General features: G+C 42.5%; 1 protein-coding gene across 4 annotated transcripts in view; it reads right to left on the bottom strand.

Moving 5' to 3' along the window:
- The window catches only part of TRUB1 (TruB pseudouridine synthase family member 1), a 37,078-nt gene that overhangs the window by 5,040 nt on the left and 10,946 nt on the right, over positions 1-21,092 (bottom strand). For 3 of the 4 annotated variants that reach the window (XM_036027362.1, XM_028512283.2, XM_036027360.1), the window contains exons 3-6: positions 19,981-20,036; positions 10,313-10,394; positions 1,705-1,777; positions 268-407 (exon numbers count right to left, since the gene is read on the bottom strand). In XM_036027362.1, coding sequence (XP_035883255.1) covers positions 268-407; positions 1,705-1,777; positions 10,313-10,394; positions 19,981-20,036 — 351 coding nt within the window. The remainder of the gene's footprint in view (positions 1-267; positions 408-1,704; positions 1,778-10,312; positions 10,395-19,980; positions 20,037-21,092) is intronic. The other variant, XM_036027361.1, reaches the window with a different exon arrangement.

Below are 21,092 nucleotides of genomic sequence, written 5' to 3'. Positions count from 1 at the left end.
AAATATATACTCCTTACCCACTTTTCTCCATTGAGACCTAAGGTATAAAACCTCAGCCTGTTTAGAAAGGCATGTCTGAGCCTCCAGTTGGAGGTTTTCTCATTCAATGTGCTACCAGAAAGGTAGTAACAAATCCAACCTTTCCTTAAATATGACTTTCAAAACTCTCTAATACCCTAGAGAGCCATTAAAACTATACATACGTAGCCAAACACAAAACTAAAGGTACCTGGTAAACACAAAGGATTTTGAGTTTCTCCGCCTCACCTAATGTAAAGAACGGTGGCTGGAACCTCTGCAGGGAGAGGCTGTACACAGTGACTGGCCTGGCGGGCTTTGCTTCCACTGCTTCGCCTCTCTTCATCAAGGTTGAAAGTCTCTGTCCATCTTTCTTTAACGCAGAATAGCTTAAAGACCAGAGAGGGGGAGAAGAATTAAGGAAGAACGGCAGAATGATTCCAGGTTGCAGCACGGAAACGACAACCACCCGCCCTTTTCATGGCAAATCCTTGTAAAAAATGCACGAGTTGCTCCTTTGAACCTGCTGCACGGCGGCGCCAGGAACCGAGTTCCTAAGCACCTTTGAGCGCACAGAGCTCGGTCTGGCCCCAACCAGTCATCCTGTCAATTATACTCTTCGACTGTCTATCTCCCTGAACGTGGTCTATTCGTGTCTTCAGTGGGCCGCACCCTGGGTTAAGGGCCCAGGGCCTCTGGTCATCAGGATCTCAGCTATAGCAACTTGAAACACCTTCCGCTCTAATAATACTCATTTTCATAGAAAAGTTACCAAAGTGATTGTGAAAAGCAAATAAGCAAATAATCTACTCAGCAGATCTTAGCTTCATGTGATAAAATTTTATTAAGCCACAACATCCTTGGAACAATCACAGAGAAAATTCTAAAACAGTTCTATAAATAAGTAAAAATGTTTCATTTATTTTAACACTAATGATCCAAAATCATGTTTATTCATCTCCTGCTAACATTTTTAAACCTTTACCGTGGAGGCAAAATTATGAAGAGACGCTCCCATAGCTATTTCAGTATTGAAAAAAGCAATATTCTTATAAACAAAATAAATACTACATTTAAAAAGAGTTGTCAGTAACTTATCCTGACACAACATATAGACATTCGGTCATCTTTTTAAAAAATGTGCATGAAAATCTGCTTGAAATAGTAATGTGCATGAAAAATGTGGTAAATCCATTTTATTATGCTTTTAATGAGTTATTAACTCTCATCTGATTCCGAGAATTGTGAAGCCTAAGATTCTGGTCCCAAAAGGAATGGTCTCGAGACCGGAAAAGAAGGACCAGCTAACTGGACTCCGAATCACAACATGGACACCTGCACCGGGCTGGACCGGCCCCTGCAGAGCATTCTGGGAAGTGCCACCGTTATGCTCCCGAACTGCCCTGGTCTGTAGACGGGATTGGAAAAACGGACGAACACAGAAGAGCAGAGACACCAGGGTGTGGCGACATCCCGGCACGGAGCACATCACATCGCTGCCTCCGGGAGAGTGTCGGAAGCCTGGCATCCCGTCCAAATCGGGCTCGTCTTTACCTGATCGTTCGCTAGGTCAAATTTAAAACCTGCCTCCCCTTACATAAAAAGGAGGCATTTCCTTCATTAAAGCGATACTATCTGCTGGAAAACAAAATTAAACATTTAGTCAAATTCGATACTTAGACTTACAGGGGAGGCACCTGCATTATATTCCCAGTGAATTTCTGTAAAATGCCTTCAATATCTTCTTGTGTTATTTTATCTGCCAAAAATGAACAAAAAAAAGTGACTCTCAAACAACCACAGAAGTACATGTATTTAATAATATACAGATATTCATGAGATAAAAGGCGCACGAAGTCTTATCTTGTCTGACATGAAGACCAAATTTCCTCTGCTTCCCTTTTTTCTCCAATAAAAGTGATTCAATCCTTTGCACTAAGGTCCATGAAATCCTGTTGCATTTAGTTGATTCTTACTAACGGCCTTTAGAAGACCGTAGAAGATGCTCTATTAGCCACAGAAATGGTCCTGCAGGCATCAAAAATGCAGTGAACAGAGAGTGGGAAAAACCCCGTAAGTTATTTTCTAAGTTTCTCCAGGCATCAAATATAAATAACTTAATGCAGTATTGAAGATGATCAAGTATTAAACACATTTAAAATTTTACTGAAGAGATTTCAAAACTTTTCTATGGTACGGTATAAATGTGACACATTCACATTGAATTTTGTCCCCAAGTAAAGTTGCATTCATCTGTACCCCTTCACTGTTCTTGCAGTTTTCCTGTTCTGTTAAATGAACACACTCAGTTGGATGTCTTTTGCCTCAAAAATAAGCCAGAGCAAAAAGATAATATACATAGCAAGAATTTTAGCATGATTACTAAACATTTTATAAATAATTATTTTAGAAAATTTGAATGAAGACATAAATACAGCTTTCAGTATCTGTCACTTAGTCATTTCCAACTTACTTGATACTCTCTCAAACAAAACAATGCAATACTAACGTACAGGTCTACGATTTTCTGCAACTGAAAATTACAACACACTGAAATTTGATATTTGGGATTTTTCATACTCACAGACAACTATACATATTTCACATTCAATAACTAAATTATAGAAATACTCTATAATTTAGGTCATAGTTAATGGAAAGATGTCACAGTGCTGCTTTTTCACTTTGTATGAAGTTTATTTAAACTTCTTTTTTTTAAAGATTTTATTTATTTATTTTTAGAGAGGGAAGGGAGGGAGAAAGAGAGAGAGAGAAACATCAATGTGCGGTTGCTGGGGGCTGTGGCCTGCAACCCAGGCATGTGGCCTGACTGGGAATTGAACCTGCGATGCTTTGGTTCACAGTCCGTGCTCAATCCACTGAGCTACGCCAGCCAGGGCTTAAACTTCTTTTTCTGATATATACATATTATATTTGATTTATTTGGACAATATTAACAAAAAAATGATGTTTCCAATTACTGTTCTAACACCAGAATAAAAATTAAAGGACAGCAGGGAACACTGTGTCCAGATTTCAATATCAACACAGCAAGACAGCCTTACCCTCACTGTGACCTTGATCCTTGCAAGCTGAAAGGGAACAAAAGACCAGAATCCACTACAGCCTCAAACAGAGAAGAGCTACAGAAGTGAAAAGAATTTCTCCAGCACCTAGCTGCTCCAAAAAGGCGGATCTCAGAAGGCTGTTCTGTTCACGCTGTTTTTCAAACAGATACAGCTCGTGATACAGAGGAGGATTCTTTCATGAAAAATGTTACCCCACTGTACCATTAAAACATGATTACTGGTGGCACCTCCGTTATGCAAAACTTCCAGATCTAGGCACCATCCTGGCAACAGCCAAAAGAAATGTCATTGCTGATAAAACGTCAATAGTTCACAACTTGGCAACACGTTTTAGAAGTGAGACCAAACAGCCTTCTCCCGCCAGGCCGCTCTCTCCACTGACACCCCTGCCCTCGTCTCCTTTGTGCTGCTTCGACAGCTCTTTCACTGGCACCGCCCCCCGCCCCCCAGGTGGCAAGACGTGCTCTTTTCGAGTACTCCGGCCCCAGTGGCTCTTTCCCTGACTTAACATCTCAGGGGTTTATGGGTTGCGCTGTGCGTTCTGCAATTAATCACACACATTTTAACAATGAAATCCTGAGCTCCTTAAAGGCAAAGACAGCTTTTCTTCTTCTATCACATCCACAACTGCGGTGGCACTCAAGGCGGTCCCGCTGAATCCAATTTGCTGTGGAATAGCCGACCTCAAGGTCTAACGGGCAGTAAAAGTGACCTGGGCCCGTCAGTCACCTGATAGGTGAACCACCAAACAATAAGTCTACGCAGAAAGTTATTTTACAATAAAAGTAAAATAATAAATGTTATCAATGAGAATTATATTCACCACTATATGAGTATGTAGTGAGCATGCTGGCTATATTTAAACATGTTATTAGCTTGATCCAAATAATAATAGTTGTCCCTCTGATATAAGAATAAAGATTTTACCTCCCTAGGATTTAAGAAGAAAGAGAGTAACATCTCCAAAGTGAGTATACCCTATAACCAGCCCAAAGAAGTGCAACCGGTAAGAGAGACAGGTGTGATACAAGTACCATAGGATTTGGGTAATTATTCTTGGTTTATTAGCAAATTAATAAGTCACCAAGACAACAGTATTCACTTGAAATTAATTTTATAAAGTCGTTCTCAAAAAAATTAACTTATACACGATCACGTTACACATCATTCCTTGCTTAAAACTGACCGACTCTTCCGGTGAACTCGCATGATAGCTGGTGCTTAACCACGCAGGAGAGACCTTACGACGGCGTTACAAACCCTGCTCCCCCGCGGTGGAGTGCAGTGACCGGATGGGCTCTGCCACCACAAGCAGCCGTTCAATTGGAAAACATGCAATAAACATGAGACAGGCTACAGGCAGCAAGCGCTGCAGCAGTCCCTGAGCGAAGGGAAAGGACCCCGGCGGAGCCCCAGTCGCCCGCTTTGGCTTGGAGGAGCTTTCTGAGCGGTGGTGCAGGGCGGGGAGCCCAAACGAAGCGCCGCATCCCACTGAACAGAAATCAGACTTGGGGCAGCAGCAGCAGCCAGAATGTGAGAGAACCACACAGATGTCCACAGGGCTCCAGTTGAGACCCGGTTCAATTCCAAGCTGTACGTATACACACTGAGCTGCCACAAAATTAACCAAAGAACCGGCACCAAAGATGTTTCAACTCCAACCATCTGGAATGAAGAAGCTCTGATGAATACCTGAGGCATTCAACAGAGACCCCAGAGAAGTCTTGCTCAGGGGCAGTGCTAATCTAGACGTGGAAAACAGTCTACGTTAGACCCACCCTAATGAAATCTACACAGAAGTGACTAGAATTAATAAGTGAGTTTAGCACAGTTAAAAGGCAAAAGACCAATATACAAAAATCAACTCCATTTCTATATACTAGAAATGAACTTATCAGAAATTAAAAATTTTAAAAATCCCATTTAAACAGCAGCAAAGTATGCTATTATAAGTATCAAAAGAAGTTAAAGATCTGTATACTGAAAACTACAAAAATATAGCTCTCTTTTTGCAACTTTAAGTTTGATAGTATTTCAAACTAAAAAGAACAGGCATGAAAAATTATTATAAACAGCTTTATACCCATAAGCTTGAAAATTTAGATAAAATGAACACCAAGGGGAAAAATTATCAAGAGTGACCACGAGATTAAAAAAAGTAAGTTCCACAGTAAATAATCCAACTCATGATTAAACACCTTCCTAACAAAACACAAAGTCCAAATGTCTATTAGCAAATTCTACCAAACATTAGGGAAAAAAGGATGCTGATCTGACACCAACTCTGCCACAGAATAGAAAACAGAGAATGTTCCCCAACCCACTTTATAAGGTCAGCATAACCTTGATATCAAAACCACTCCAAGACGGTCAAGGACGTTATATGAAAGAATAATTACAGCATAATCTTCACTCACAGACAAAGATGAAAAAATCCTCAACTAAATATTAGCAAGCTAAATCCAATGATTTATATAAAGGATAGCATACCATAATCGACTTAGGCTTATTCCAGAAAAGTACAGTTCGTTTAATATTTAAGTAAGGAGAAAAATCAATAGATACAGAATAAACACGTGATAAAAATTCAATGTCTGCTCATGATAAAAAGACAACAGCAGCAAACTGGGCAGAGAAGGCAATATCCTTACTCTGATAAAACTCAGGGGAAAAAGTCTGTAGAAATAGGAAAGAAGACTTATTCTTTCAGACAGCAGGACTCACTCCAAAACGACAACAGTTACAATAGCTCGGTCTCACCACAAGGACAGAGACACAGACCCACATAACAAAACAGGTTCCAGACAAACTCACGCCTGTCCGGGGCTTGACTTGTGATCAAGGACTGGATAAATTAGACAAAATTATACCTAAGAACTTCTTAGAGAGGGAAAAGACAAGCCACAGAGTAGGAGAAAATATCCTCAACACGTAACAACCAGAAAAAGAGAACATATCCAGAGCATATTAACATCTTTATACAAATCAATATTTTTACAAAAAAAAGAAAAAGCAACTCAATGGGGAAAGGAAAAAAACTCAAAATAAAAAAAAAATGAGCGAGAGACCTGGACAATACGCAACAGAAGATAGCTAAGGAGCCAAAAAACATGAATCAAGTGCTGAATTTCATTAATAACCTAATTAAAACCACAATGAAATACCACTATGCATTTACCAGAACGGCCATAATTAAAAACACTGTTACCACATGTTGCCAAGTATGTAGCGGAACACTTATTTATTGCTGATGGAAATGCAAAAAAAAAAAAAAGTTATACAAACACTTTATGAACTACTAATTTCTAGTACAGTAAAATATATACTTATGCTATGACTTGGCAATGACACTTGGATATACTATATCCAAGAGAAACGAGTTCATATCTCTACCGAAAAGACATACCAAATACACAGAGCAGCCTTACTCATCCAACTGCAAACTGGAGTCAGCCCAAAAGTAGTCTGTCAACAATAGTGTATGCATGTGAATACACACACACACACACACACACACACACACACACCATTCATATATATGTATTTTTTTCACTCAATATGGTACATTCTCACAATAGCATAATACACAGCAATAAAGAAAGGCCAAAATACTGACACGTGTAACACAATAGATGCCTCTCACACAGATGAACAGGCGAACTGTGTGTGCCTGTGGAAGAATCCAGACACCGACACATACTGTTTCACTGCATTTCTATCAACCTCAAAAACCGCTAACCCGCACTGCCGCTCTCACCGCACTACCGTCACCGCACTCACCGCACTACCGTCACCGCACTCACTGCACTACTGTCCCCGCAGCGCTGGAAGTCAGAACCGCCGTCTCCGGAGCAGAGACTGGAAGGGGCATTGGGGTTTCCAGGAACCTTCTGTGCCGTGACTAGGTGGCAGTTTGCCCTGGGATAGTTCACAGAGCTGTGGATGTACGTTTTCTCCACTTGTCTCCATTCGTGTAATGCTTCATAATGAAGAGGTTTAAATACAAACAAGAGGCACCATAAGGTAACTGATCATGAGCCTCGTAAGTGTCCTCTATTTGTTCAAACCACAATCTGAGACTCCGTTCAAGTCCTCGACTTCCACCAGGGAGTGTGGGGGCAGCCAGGCCGGAGTCCAAGAGAAGCCACTCCCTTTGACGTCAGAACATCCATTCGAGAGACCTCGGTGGAACCCTGTCTTGGGACTAAGGGGCAGGTGGTGTTGAGGACAGAGGGTTAGCACGAACGACCACTTTCCTTCTTCCTTTCCTGCCTCCCAATAAAAGAGCCACAGGAGAGGGGAAGATCTGCTCCCATCTCAGGAGCAGCCAGGCCTTCCCAGAAGCCTGGCCCGCATCTAAGGCAGCCGGTAAAGTCACGGTCCTGGTGTCCTGGGCCCAGTGGAGGATAGATGGGCACAGTGAAGACCCGGGCACTAGCAACGGCCCCCGAGCCTCAACCCCTTCATGCCGCACGGACGCGGACGAGGGAAGTGCGGCGGGGCAGAGGAGGGACGCTCCGCCCTTCCTGCGAGTCTCCGGCAGTCGTCCTCGTGGAGAAAGCCTCCGTCTCCTGTCTAATCGATTCACGGAGTGAGTGTTTTATTCCACAGGCCACACACGGCTCTACAAACCGAGAGGGCAGTGAGGACCAAGGGGGACGTGGTCTCAGCCCCACCGTTCAGGGACTGATGCGAACACACAGTTAGACACGGGGAAAACCACTACTCGGGAGGAACACACGGTGTTATGAAGGAGAATAAAGGGAAGGGACCTATCAATACGGTTGGGTGTTTAATTCCACTGAGCCGGACTCGTTTTCTCACGCCTCTGGGCTGCCCCTCCGCCACCTGAACTAAAGGCTACCGGCAGTGTCTGTCTCGGTAGAAGAAAACGACGTAGGAGCATGCACCGGCCACTCACTGCACACTGCCTTGGCCGCTGTACCCAGTTGTTCCCATCGGGTCGATGACGGACGGCATTGTTCATTCCTACGATGATGTAAGGGCTGGGGCCGGACACCTGTACTTGGCAGGTGGCGCAGCACAGTGACTTGTCCTGTATGCTGCGTGACTTTGGATGTCTGCCGGATACTTATGCGGGGTGAAAGTCTGTTTATAGTCACCTGAAGCTAGAACCTAACTCCATTTTCCATTTAAACACAAAGCGTTTTTTGCACTTTTTCCAGATACCGAATTTTCCAGTACTAAGTCATATAACAGGCCTCTGAACAGTCTGCATTTGTACTTGTGACATTTACAATGGTTTATGAATAAGTGTAAACATCTCACTACTTCATTAAGACTTCCAGTTTAGTAATATCTGTGCATTTACATACTGATGTGCCATTTTTATGATAACTTTTATTCCTTCTTTACATTCCATTTACTGTATATTAGTGATTTAAAAAAAAAACATGTAGGTAGGTTAGAGTACCTTTGAATTTTATTTGAGGAGTAAAGAAGGCATTAGAAAATACTGGTTATAGGTCTCAGTTTTTGGGTCTCAGAAGGTAGAGAACCTAGGTCCTATCTCTCCATTAGACAAAAGTTCTATAAGGACACAGGCTAGGTTTTACACTTATTTAACTTCCCTCCGGTACTGGCTATAGCAAATAATAAACATTTGCTGATTTACTGAAATCACACAGAGAAGTCATATCAATCAGCAAAATTCTCTGACCTCTGACCTTCTGGAACTACAAATACCATTCGATAAACTGCAGGGAGCTCTCCTCTTTTATGGCTTCAAGAACCTCCATTTCTCCACAACTTACTCCAACCTTTTAATGAGATGATTTTAACAAATGATGCTTTCTCTCAGACAAGTAAATAAGGCTACATACTACACAACAGAGTAGGTTTCTAAATTCCAGAGTGCCCCAGGGCAGGAAGGAAGGGCACATTCAAGCATTTCCACCACCCTGACCCTCGTCTAGAATCCCCTCCTCAACGGACTGCACCACCCCGTAACCGGTTTTAAAGCCCCGGACTCAGGTCATGGCTGACAACGCCCTCTCCCTCACTGCGCCATCCAACCAGCGAGTCTCACCAAGTCTGCCTCTCCACCATCCTCCTAACTGCACACGTGCCAACACCGTACACTTGAGTGCACTCTGGGAGTCGGATATTCTCCTGCCGCCCTGTGCCTCTTTACTCTGAAACACCTTCTGGCTGGAGATTACAGTTGCCTTTCCATTAAGTGAGGGTCGCCTATATGTTTCCTAATAAAAATAGTATCAAGAATAAGTCAACACTTATTTTTAAAACGACTCAAAATAAATCAGTGATTTCTCTTCGGATGATGTTGTTTGATTAGTCAAGAAAAACAGTACACGACATGTAAATAAATATTAGCGGGTCAAGCGAAGCCACTGTGAAGGACGACGAAATGGCTGGTCTCAGTGCAGGGGCAACACGAAGCGTGTAAGGAGGTCACGCAGCACGAAAGCAGGGGAAGCCAGGTGCTGGACCGTGCGTAGCTAAGGCAAGAAGTGATCCCACGAAACATGAGCAGAACAGCAACAAGCAGACGGAAAACCTACACACAGTTCACAATCGGTGACGTGATGATGCAGGTGAACTGACTGTACAAAACTGCTTCATTATAAATAGCACGAGCACTGGGAGAGTTGCTAGGAGACCATTTCATGTATCTGCCCTTTCTTAATATAGTAAAAAATAAATAAATAAAAGGAGTAGTAGAAAAACTAAGATTCTGCTTTATTTCCAGAGAAATAGCTTTCCCTTGGCCATACCTTTTTACGTACTCCAATAGCAAAGAAACATGATTAGTTTTAAACATTAAACCTGGTACATTTATTTCAGCAGCTAAGAAGAAGTGATTGTAAAATAAATAAATGAATAAACGAACAATTACAAGGCACGGGTAAAATCTAACAAGAGAGTTTCTCTGTTTCTCATTTACTAGGAAAAAAATGTCCTAAATCCTAGCCACAAATGCCTTTTGGAAAGGGAAATATTTGGAAGAATTCTGAACATTATAAAAACTGACTATAGGAAAAGAGGCAATTACAATGAAACTTTATTAACAAACTCATACCAGATAAACAACGTGATAGATCATTTATGATCGTATTAAAGTAAAAAATGTCCTGGAAACTAAAATCACTAGTAGTATCAGGGCAGGGAACTCACAGGATCTTTTCCTAAACGTCAAAAGAGAGCACTTTAGACGAACTTCGTACCGTAAGGTTTCTCTTCCGTCACTTTCCCTGTGGAGTCCAGCGTGTCGGTAGCTTTCCCCAGCTCTCCGATGGCGATATACCTCTGCAGGAAGAGCAACAAGGGAGAGACACAGGCCGCAGGTGAGGAAAAGCCGTTGTGCATGTCCTGAGAGTCACACAGAGTTTTATGGGCACCACCCACGCAACACAGAATAGAGGCGAACAGACAGCAGGCACTTGGTTCATTTGTGGTCGGGGGGAAGCGCATGTGTAAACTGGAGGACGTGCCCGAACTCCCCACAGCAGCCAAAGGTAACCGTGGCTTGTAGACACACTGTTACTGCAAACACCTTTCTAAACCCAGCTCTGATTCTGGAGGGAAATGTTCCCATGCACTTACGGGTGGAGAGCATGGCACAATAGGCCCACGCACGGCCATCGCCAGATTCAACAATCTCACCACACGCACAATTAAAGTTGATTTCAAAAGAAGTCAGCTTACTACTTCTTTTATGAGAGACCAAGACAAATCTTTGTTAATCTGATTATGCATTTAAACAAAAGCTAAATATGTAGTTCTCTGAAGGGAAAAGAACTGATCATTATTCCTAAATAAAGAATTGGATCACTCCCAGTTAACTGAGGTGTGTTTTACTACTCATTCCAGGGCACACTGTACTACAGTTTCTTGATACTCCTTTCATCGGGTCAAATTCAATTTTAAGTGGAGCATCACACGAAATACTGTGACAAATGCAAGGAATAGAATTCTCATTAAACAGCATCTGTAGCTGTGTGAGCAATTTTTTAAAAAGGAAGTTCAAATATAGTTTATTAATAACAAGCTTATTATGCTAGTCCAGGGACCAGAGACAAAAATGCAAAAAAAAAAAAAAAATTAAAACTTCGAATTCTCATAAGCAAGCACACATTTCATATCCGCCTCAGTGCCCTTTTATGAAATCACCTTCTATTATGTAGCTCAGATTTTTTTTTTTACAAACACAATACAGAAGGGAATGTTCCAATGCACTTCCATTAACTTTAAACGTTTTTCATTAATCTTGACAGAAGTCACCCAGAATGCCCCACTCCTGCTCCTGTTTTTGCAACAATCGACCTTGGTGAAGTGGACCTCGGGGAGAAGCACCGCGGGGCGCGTGGGCAGAGCACAGACTCCAGGGTTTGTGAACCCTCGCCCCACACCGGGGCGGAGAGGGTTAAGTCTGTCTCCCCGGTTGGCGCCTTGTTCCCTTTGCCTTAGAATGGAGACAACAGCAGTGCCTCCTGAAAAGAGGCAGAGTTTAGAACAACAGTACCTGGCCCTGGTAAGCAATAAAAAACAATACTATTATTGGTATTATATTTTAAAAAAAAAAAAGTAAAGTGATTCACACTAACAGTGGTTCGAGTGACTCATCTGGTTACAATGAATTCCCATAAGAAACAGTAAAGCAACGGTGCTCTGATTTTTGTCTTAACAATCTGTCTAGTTGCATAAGAAAAGCACGATGCAATCACGAAGTATATTGTGTCCAGATATTTGGGCTATTCTGCCATGTAACACGTTTTAACGAGGAATCTTTCCAAGTACGCAATCAAGGCTCGTTAGTCTCTGGACTACAGGTGTCCTGGCCTTGGGCCCCTCTCTTCCCTGAGGCCCAAACCTCCTTCAAAGCTGCGCTGCTAACCCATCCCATCTCCCGACCAGCCACTCAACCCTGCTGCAGAGTTAAGGGTAGGTGCTCAACACCAGTTTCTTACAAAAAAGAATGAAGGCCTATTATCAAACCCACATTATATGTCCATTCACTTATTATTATACTAGTAATAGTATATTCATTCAATCGCATTCCTTAAGGACTGTGAATATACAAAATATTATTTTACATGCTCTTTTTAAAATTTTTCTAAAGATTTTATTTACTTATTTTTAGAGAGGGGAAAGAAGGGAGAAAGAGAGGGAAACATCAATGTACAGTTGCCTCTCAGGAGCCCCCTACCGGGGACCCGGCCTGCAACCCAGGCATGTGCCCTGACTGGGAATCGAAACAGCAACCCTTTGGTTTGCAGGCTGGTGCTCAATCCACTGAGCCACACCAGCCAGGGCTACATGCTTTTGATACAAAGACATGCACTAAAGGGTCCCCTGCCTCTAGAAGGTTACAGTGTGACAGGATAAGACATCAATAAAGGTAACCTGCAGAGGGGGACAGTGTGAAGGTGATAACAGGTAACAATGCCTCTTCCCAGTGGTTTATCTCACGGAGCTCTCACGTCATATTGCGTGGCATGTGATTACCTGCAGATGTTCATTATTTTCCAAGCACATTTTACACACTGATCCTTATCTTGCCATATTATAAACTCTGTTACGTTGGATTTTGCATTGTTGTTCTCCTTTTCCATCTAGTTTCTTACTAGATGGAAAAGTTCCATCTCCATGCTAGAGAAGTTCCTACGCATACCATTCTTCATACTTCCCCATAGTTTTGGACCTCCACGTTGTACCTGCCAAGTTTCAAGTCATCCTAGGCTCTGCCGTTACGCTGAATCTGGCCCCACGCTGGATTCTTGTTAGGGAAAATAATACTGAAACCAGCAGTTCGCAAACACTGTGGTTTCAGAACCCTGTCAACACCTGGAAGTTATTGAGAAACCCTGGCACAATTTCTTTTTCATATGAATTCTTTAATATTTACTCTATTGCATATTAAAACTGAAAAATGTGAAAACACCAATACACACACACATTCGTTTAGCCGTCAGAGCCATAATATCTTTGCTCATCGGGTAACCTCTGGAAAACTCCACTGAGTACAAGAGATTGCAAGTGAAACAGCAAAGCTATGGCAATAGTTTTGACTTCGAAAGACCCCCTAAAAAGCCTCCGGAGCCCCCGGACTGCACTGTGTGAACCACTGGTTGAAGTCAGTGATTTTCAACCTTTTTCACCTCCTGGCACACAAAAACTAATTACCAGCACTCTGCGGCACACCAAAAGAAATATACTTTTTGCCAATCTGACAATCTGATATTGTTTGTGTTGGCTGTTGTCATTTTTTTTTTTATCTGACAGTCTGAGGGGAAAAAGTTCAGTGCCCCTGACTAAATAGTTAGGTGCTGCATGTTTTAAAAGTCTTGTGGCACATCAGTTGAAAATCGCTGGTCTAGGTCATGCCTGATTTCCAGCTATCCCTTGTCTTGGCGCCCAGCAATAATTATCTTCCAATTATGCTCAATAATCCACAAACTACTTAGGAAACTCTACCCAGAGAGTTAAGCCTTTAGCTGACAAAAGCCTCACTACCAAAGAGTCATGAGACAGAAGAAAACAGACATGGGAATTTATATGCACGCTCCCACCATTTTATCCTGTGGGGTGTAAAGTATTTTTCACTGGCCAAAATTCTACCAGGGTTTTAGAGTTGTTTATGTCCCACGATGTATACCTGGAAATTATGAATTCTATTAATGAATTCATTACAACATAATTCTGCTGCCACAAAACGAACGGAGGTCCTGTAGAATTTTTAAAGAAGTTTCCATTGAACTGTATGTTGGGACTTGAGGTTGCTCGCTGGTGCTAGTATTACTGTGTTCTCTCCTTCACTCATCCTCAACTCCCTGGATGCCACCGGACAACTTTAACAACAAACTGCCTTCTGTACTCTCCTGGAGAAAACAAAATGTTTGCATTACAGAAAGTGTGCATAATTATTTCCATCTCAACTAGGCACTGCTTTTTCTGGTTTGATTTTGAAAGCTTGTGATTCAGTTTCACAAACAAAGGGATATTATTTAGAATGAGGAAGAACATTAAAAAAAAAAAACTACCAAACCAAAAACATGTGGCTTTGAATGTCTTCATTAAAAGAACAGTTTTGTACAGTTCATAAGTATAAGTCCTTCAAAATTTTCAACATAGTACATATGAAATGTATGAACAGTAAGAGGATGTAAAGAAAAGGCACAAATGGAAGTAACCTCTGGAGAAAGTGCATTAGATACACTCAAATCTGGGAGAGTTGGCTACATTTCACGGGAGCATTATTCAAGTCACACTTCAGAGTTGACACTGGCTGGTTACCCTGAAAATACCACTGCACACTTGGGGTACACTTGGGGTACATTACTGCCCTTTGAGCACATCTAAGGTGAAAAGGTCTGTGTACCTAAACAATAAGACTTGCTCAACTACTGGAAGGGATACAAAGCTGCTTCCGGAACAAATGCTGGCTTTGCCCACAGGTGCTACTGTACCACGGTGTATCTCCACACAGACATGGGAGCAGCCTTCTATCTGGAAGATGGGAGGTAAGCTCTTTACATGGCCCCAATGATTTCATAATAGAACAGCAACCCTTCCATCTGCTCACCCGGTCTCTAAAACATACAGGAATAACCAACTTTAATCAGCAATATAGAAAGCGAATAAAGATGATATTCCAAAACCTCTTCAAAGTCTGCTACTTCCCAATATATCTGCCCTCCAGCTTCTGCCCAGTGAGTGGCTCACGGTAAGTGTAACTTAGGGAAGACAGTCAAGGGCTATGCACCCCCTGCCTTCTTCCAGGTCATCTACTCTCCCAGTTAGGCCAAAGGGACACACAGCCTAACTTCTCTCATGAGCACTTTACTTGAATTATATTTTATGCAGAGGTACATCTGTTGCAAAACTATTTTTGAGGACCACCACCTATCTGTCACTCAACATGTCTCGCTCTAAGAAATTTCTTTCTGACTTGAATGTCCAGAGAAACTCTCTCCCTTGGAGAACTGGCAAGCTCCTGTTTCTGATGAGAACCATGTTTTGCCCAGGCTACCAGAAATCACAGATAGAAGTGAAAGGAATGAAATTAGATGGATTCTAGATTTCCAACAGGTGTCTACGAGACATCATTTAGAGAGATCCAATAAGCCTGGAATTCAGGGGAGCGATTTGGGGATGGATGAAATACTTGGAAATAGTAACAACAGCATTTACTGAGCAACTCTGGTATACAAGGCACCGTACAGAAAACTTACATGCTTTTTATACACATTATCCATGTAATCCCCAAGGATAATGCAGTGAAAAAAATAAATGGCAAGAGAAATAGCAAACAAAGGAAAAATAAAAAGATAGAAAGAGCTCATGGAAATGGACAGCAGTGTGGTCATTGTAGGGGAAGCAAAGGTGGGTGGAGGTGGAAGAAGGCATGGGGGATAAATGGTGATGGGAAAAAATTTATTTAAAATAATAGTAAATAAGTAAGAAGAAATATGATCATTGGTAGAGCAAAATGTTCCATAAGATAGAAGAGGAAGCAAACGAAGACAAAGAAAGACTCCTTTCTTAAATCTCACCTGATCCGAAAGGGAAGAAGTGGGGAAAAAGGACTTGCATAATCTGAGTAGTCTCTGGTCTTCACAACGGACATAAAGTAACCTGGTGGCCTACAGATTTTATGGAAAAGGTCAGCACCCCACCCCTTACTTCACAGTGGTTGCATGAAGCAGCACGATGCTGAAGATTCTGGGGATGTTTCTTGGTTCAACGGAAGAGAGTGTTAGGCCATGTTCAATGGGCAGTGTCTCTAGTAAGGGCCGAATGGTGAGGAAAGGGTGGACTGTGATATTGCTGAAACATGCACATCGAGTATGTGCCCTCCCAGAACGAAACATTTCTGCTCTTCAGCTAATGCCACCCTACACATACTATAAGTCTAATTTCCTGTGATGCAAATAAAAATGTATCTGTAAGAGTAGGAAGTGGAAGAAGAGTAAACGCCAGGTCCAACACTGGGTCTGCGCCCAGGTCGGAGGCTGCAGGCAACACACACTCACACACACAGAGAGAAAAATATCAACAGTGCATTGTACATAGGGTTAACATTGTGTAATAAAATGTTTTAACGCGTGTATGTGATGTAGGATCATGATGTAAAATGAATTTGTTACTCTGGGTCATGGTCAAAAAGTTTTGAAAGCCACTAAATAAGAGGATCTCTAAGATTCCTTCCAATGCTAAAAACAAGATCTATTTTTAAAAATTTAACTACTTTTGACTCGGCTGGTGTGTCTCAGTGGATAGAGTGCCAACCTGTGAACCAAAGGGTCACTGGTTCGATTCCCAGTCGGAACATGCCAGGGTTGCAGGCCAGGTCCCCAGTAGCGAGGCACATGAGAGGCAACTACACACTGATGTTTCTTTCCCTTTCTTTCTCCCTCCCTTCCCCTCTGTCTAAAAATAAAATAAATGAAATAGTTTAAAAAAATTTAACTACTTTTAAGAAAAATATAATCTTCAACAGTTAAAAGTGAAATTTAAATAATTTAGTTTTTCAACAAATACATAATCTAAAATTAAAAGTACAAAAAATACAAATAGCTAATGAGGTAATAATCCTATTTTTGAAAGGTGAAGCACCCAAGAACTAGGTTCTTGTAATCAGATGCATCTAGGGTCTTCTGTTTAAGTTACTGAGGATTAGTGATTTCACTATATGACATTCAGCTCTCCTAGAGGAACACAAAATGGTTTGTGACAAATAAAGCTTAAGCCAGAGCCAACAATGTATTTACATTTCCAGTCATCATGTTTCTGAAAATATGCCTGGAATTTGCATGTCAAACCTCCCAATAACATACAGTGTGTATTGTGTGCATTTCTGGTTGAGGGTAGAGGGATAGATAATAAATATTCCAATGAACTCAAAATATTGTATCTTGGGAAAACCCAAACAAATTCCTTAATGTAACTATATCTTTTTTGTTATTATAAAAGTCATTTGTTCGTTGTAAAGATTTTGGGAAATACAAAACCATGTTAAAAAAAGAAAATAAAAATCATCCATTATCCTATATCAAAATTACTATTAACTTATATTTTGGAGTTAACAAACAAATATTAAGCAACAGGCAAAAAAAAAAACATGTGTCAGAAACAGATTCTAAACTCCATGTGCCTATATTTAAGCATAATGTATAAATTTACTGTAAAACAGTCAAATTCATGCATTCTAACACAATTTTTATATTCTGTGACTTTTTAACAGCATTGTGAAGATTGCAGAGCAAGACACGCTGAAATTATTCTTCCATTTATCTAAGGCATTAAGAGCTGTTTCAACCGAAAGACACAGGTTTTATGTCAGCTGATCACTAAAATGTAACAACAAAGGCAGTATGTTCTCCAGGGCTTTTTAAGAAAAGCTTATGCAGACTGTTAGTGAACAAAAACGGGGTTCAGCTGCCCGCCGCCACTAAAAGGCAAACTCTAGAGGCGGAGGCTTGTGAGAAAGGAAAGAGGTTTTTATTTGGATGTTGAATGACCTGGGAGAATGGAAGACTCCTGGTCTCAAAGCTCAGCTCCTCTGCAAACCCACAGAAAACCCGGCATCCTCAGCAAGACCAAAACAAAAGGCAATGCTCAGAGCTCCCGTTACATTTTATAGTGCTGTCCTTTGGAGCTCAAGGTGGCTGCTAAGCGGTCATGCAGGAAGCTTAACTTGCTCCCAGCTGCCATCCAGCCCCAGGCTCCCTCCCACAGTCTGTGTATGGAGCTGGTGCCACCATCGGCCATGCAGTTTCTAGGCCCCCAAGGTCCGGTGCTCCCAGGCCACAAAGCACATGAATGCACTGGCAAATACGCCACCAAGTCAGCAAGCAACAGAGACTCCCTCCTGGAGGCCATGGGCCATGTGACTTGGCAGTCACATGGTCCATGGAGAGGACAGGCCAGTGCACCTTCGGGTGCAGGTCCCGAGCAGCAAACAATAAGAGGGAGTGTTTGTTTGTTCCCCTGGATTCATATTAGCTTTGAGCATGGGACAGGCCAGGTGCTTTCTCAGAACAACCAATTGACTTCCCGAACCTTCGTGCCCTCGGGTGGGTCCACTTCCCAATCCATTCCTTCTCTCCCCGGGGTAGACTAGCAGGCCTCTCTGGTCCAGCACCTCCCCCTGCCCATTTTAACTTCTACCGCACACGTGCCTGCCTATCTGTTACCACCCCCAGTCTGGCACTGGAAGCGGGTAGGAGGGCTTTTTCCCTTTTAGTGTCTTGTTAGCCTTGCACATGCTCAGTGTAAGAACTTCCTCCAGATGCCATCTTGCCTAGGATGTGGGGCAGACTCCCTGGCGCTGTCAGCTCTGCACTTCCCACACCCTAGTCCTGATAAGGAGCAAGTAGCTCACACTCAGGCCCCACCCGCAGAGAGCAACCAAAGCAACAGCCTAAGTACAGGAACCCTGGGAACCCCACAGCCTTTGAGGCAGAGCCAAGGACCGCCTCGGCGGGAAGGGCAGGGCACCTGCAGCCAGGACCAGGCCCTCTGCGGAGGGGCAGAGCGCCCGAAGACATGAGCTCAATTCGGCACGGCCTCACAGACCACACACAAGTGCAGAGGAGCTCAGTGTGCTGGCCGTGGTCCTGGGGCAGCGTGCAAAGGTATTGTCTGGCCACATGCTGCGGCTCCCAGGTGCCATTCCCAGGGCCTGGCTCCGTGTCCCCCCCCCACCCCCCCCCCCCCCCCCCCCCCCCCCCCCCGTGACCCTTCCTGGTCCCCACCCCCAGCCCACTGCAGCAGTCCCGGGAGGCTGTCTATGGCCATCAAGACCACCACCACTCAAAGTGTGGTCCAAGGTCCAATATCCACGACAAGATGAACTTCAGAAAATGAGGGTGTTTAAAACTTATGCAGCAATTTGACAATGCCATAACATTTTAATTATATTTCATAAAAGTCATCAGTCTGCAATGAACTAAAAAAAAAAACCTTTAATGGTCTTTGACCAAATTTTTTTAAAGAAACAATTTAGACAAAATCACTTTACCAGCTATTTATATCCCATTCACTGCAACAGTTTTAAAACAAAAAGTTTAGTCCAGGGACTTGCTGAAATTCCTCTCTACCTAATGACATATGAATTTCCCTCCCACAGGCATTTGCACTGGTCCCCAGGCCCAACTATGATAACCTAGTCACTAATTAGGATCCAGACGTCATTATCTCTTAGAGCTGGGAGAGGCCCTAGAGAGGATCAAATCACGTTTCCTAAGGAAACACGGAAAGGCCCAGAAAGGTTAACTAACCGCTTTGACGTCTTGCTTCAGCGCCCCTTCACCCTGCCGTTGCCTCCTGCAGGCGGCTCGCTGACCGCCCGAAGCAAGCCACAGGTGTCGGGCCGCCCGCTTTCTGCCTAACCTCTCCTCTCTCTCCTTCCCAGAGCCTCGAAAAGTGCTCACCACCTTAAAGAAGCCCAGTTCTTTTCTTCAGCAAACATTTGCAACCATGAAGAAAGCATGTCTTTTGCTGAAAAGTTCATGTTTTACAAAATGGTATTGTTTCTATAAAAACCCAAGGTTTAACAAAATCTGCCAATAGAATTTATGATCTATAAGTTCCCTTTCATCTAAGAAATATAATTACAGAAAAAGCCAGATATAACTTTTTTAAATTTTGGGCACAGCAGAGGTTTTGTTTCTATAAGTCAATGTTGCCTTTCAATCTCGAATTCTGAATTTAGTTTCAAAATTTGGATTCTCAGACATCATAATTATAGATATTGTGATGAACACTCAGAATTGACACTCTTGCAAATTCATATAGTTTATTTTTAATTGATAAAATCCAACACATGGTCATTAAGAAAAATATTCAAGGAAAAAAAAAAAGAAACACAGAACTATTTCTGTATTCTTACCTTGGACCCTGACAACATACTGGTCAACATTTTTGTTCCCCTTCCAATTCCAACCACTACAAATCAAAGAAAGAAATATTATGACACTCCATTTTGAAAAGTAGGTTTTTAAAATATCTACATATTCTGATCGTAATTCCCTAGCACCTGTTCCATCAAGTTGGAAAGAGCGTGCATTTAGCACAATCTGAGGGCTCCCGCTACTCTGATCTGTTGGACTTGTCGTGCAACCAGGAAATTCTGACAAGGAATGGGAGATTTTTTTTTCTTCCCCAAAGGACAAAACATGATAGAAACCTCAACCTGGTCATTTAGACAATAAAAAGTTTTAGAAAAACCTTAAAGGACTCACTGGAATTTGATATGGGCACCAGTGAAAAGTACATGGTGTCATTAACCATGGTCTGATGGTCTTCTGACAGTTCATTATTACACAAAGCAAAAGCCATCATCATAGCTAATGAACCATTTAAAGATGATTATTGCCCAGCAGTACACGATCAAGAAAGCAGCAATGTAGCAAGTCAGCCCAACACACAGCAGACCGCGTGGGGGGCGCGCGCCCGGAGAAGGCGTCCACCCGGACCACACATACAGCACGGCAGTGGCCCACCCATCCCTTCCACGCCGACCACCGTCCCACTGTATGATGACGCATTGCACCAGTTGAGGGTGAGGAGACATAATCATTTCTTCACTAAACAGCAAGTTAACTGTTGTAAGAATTGGAGCCTTTTCTCATCAGTGGATACAATTTTGTAAAAGAACACAACATAACCACCACAGTTCGAAATCGAAATCCCAAGAAGAAGGAGGCGTGGCTGGCAAGCTCAGCTGTCAGGAATGCCTGCAGCAGTCACCGCTCACCGGGTTCCCCGTTCATCAAACCCCACGGCAAATGTCCTCCATTCTCTAGCTCGTTCCATCCTTACAGCAGCCCTAAAAGGTAACACAACGATCCCTGCTTTATGGATAAGGAAATTAAAACACAGACTAGGAACTTTGCCTAGCACCTCACAACTAGTGTATGGTCAAATGAAAATGTAAATCAGACCATCTCAGAGCAGACCCTCCCGTTCTCACCCTCCCTGCCACCTTACTCACCTAGGCTT

The sequence above is a fragment of the Phyllostomus discolor genome, chromosome 5 (assembly GCF_004126475.2).
Source record: "Phyllostomus discolor isolate MPI-MPIP mPhyDis1 chromosome 5, mPhyDis1.pri.v3, whole genome shotgun sequence".
Lineage (NCBI taxonomy): Eukaryota > Metazoa > Chordata > Mammalia > Chiroptera > Phyllostomidae > Phyllostomus > Phyllostomus discolor.
The sequence above is the reverse complement of the archived record's forward strand: the minus strand, read 5'-3'. Positions and strand labels throughout refer to the sequence as shown.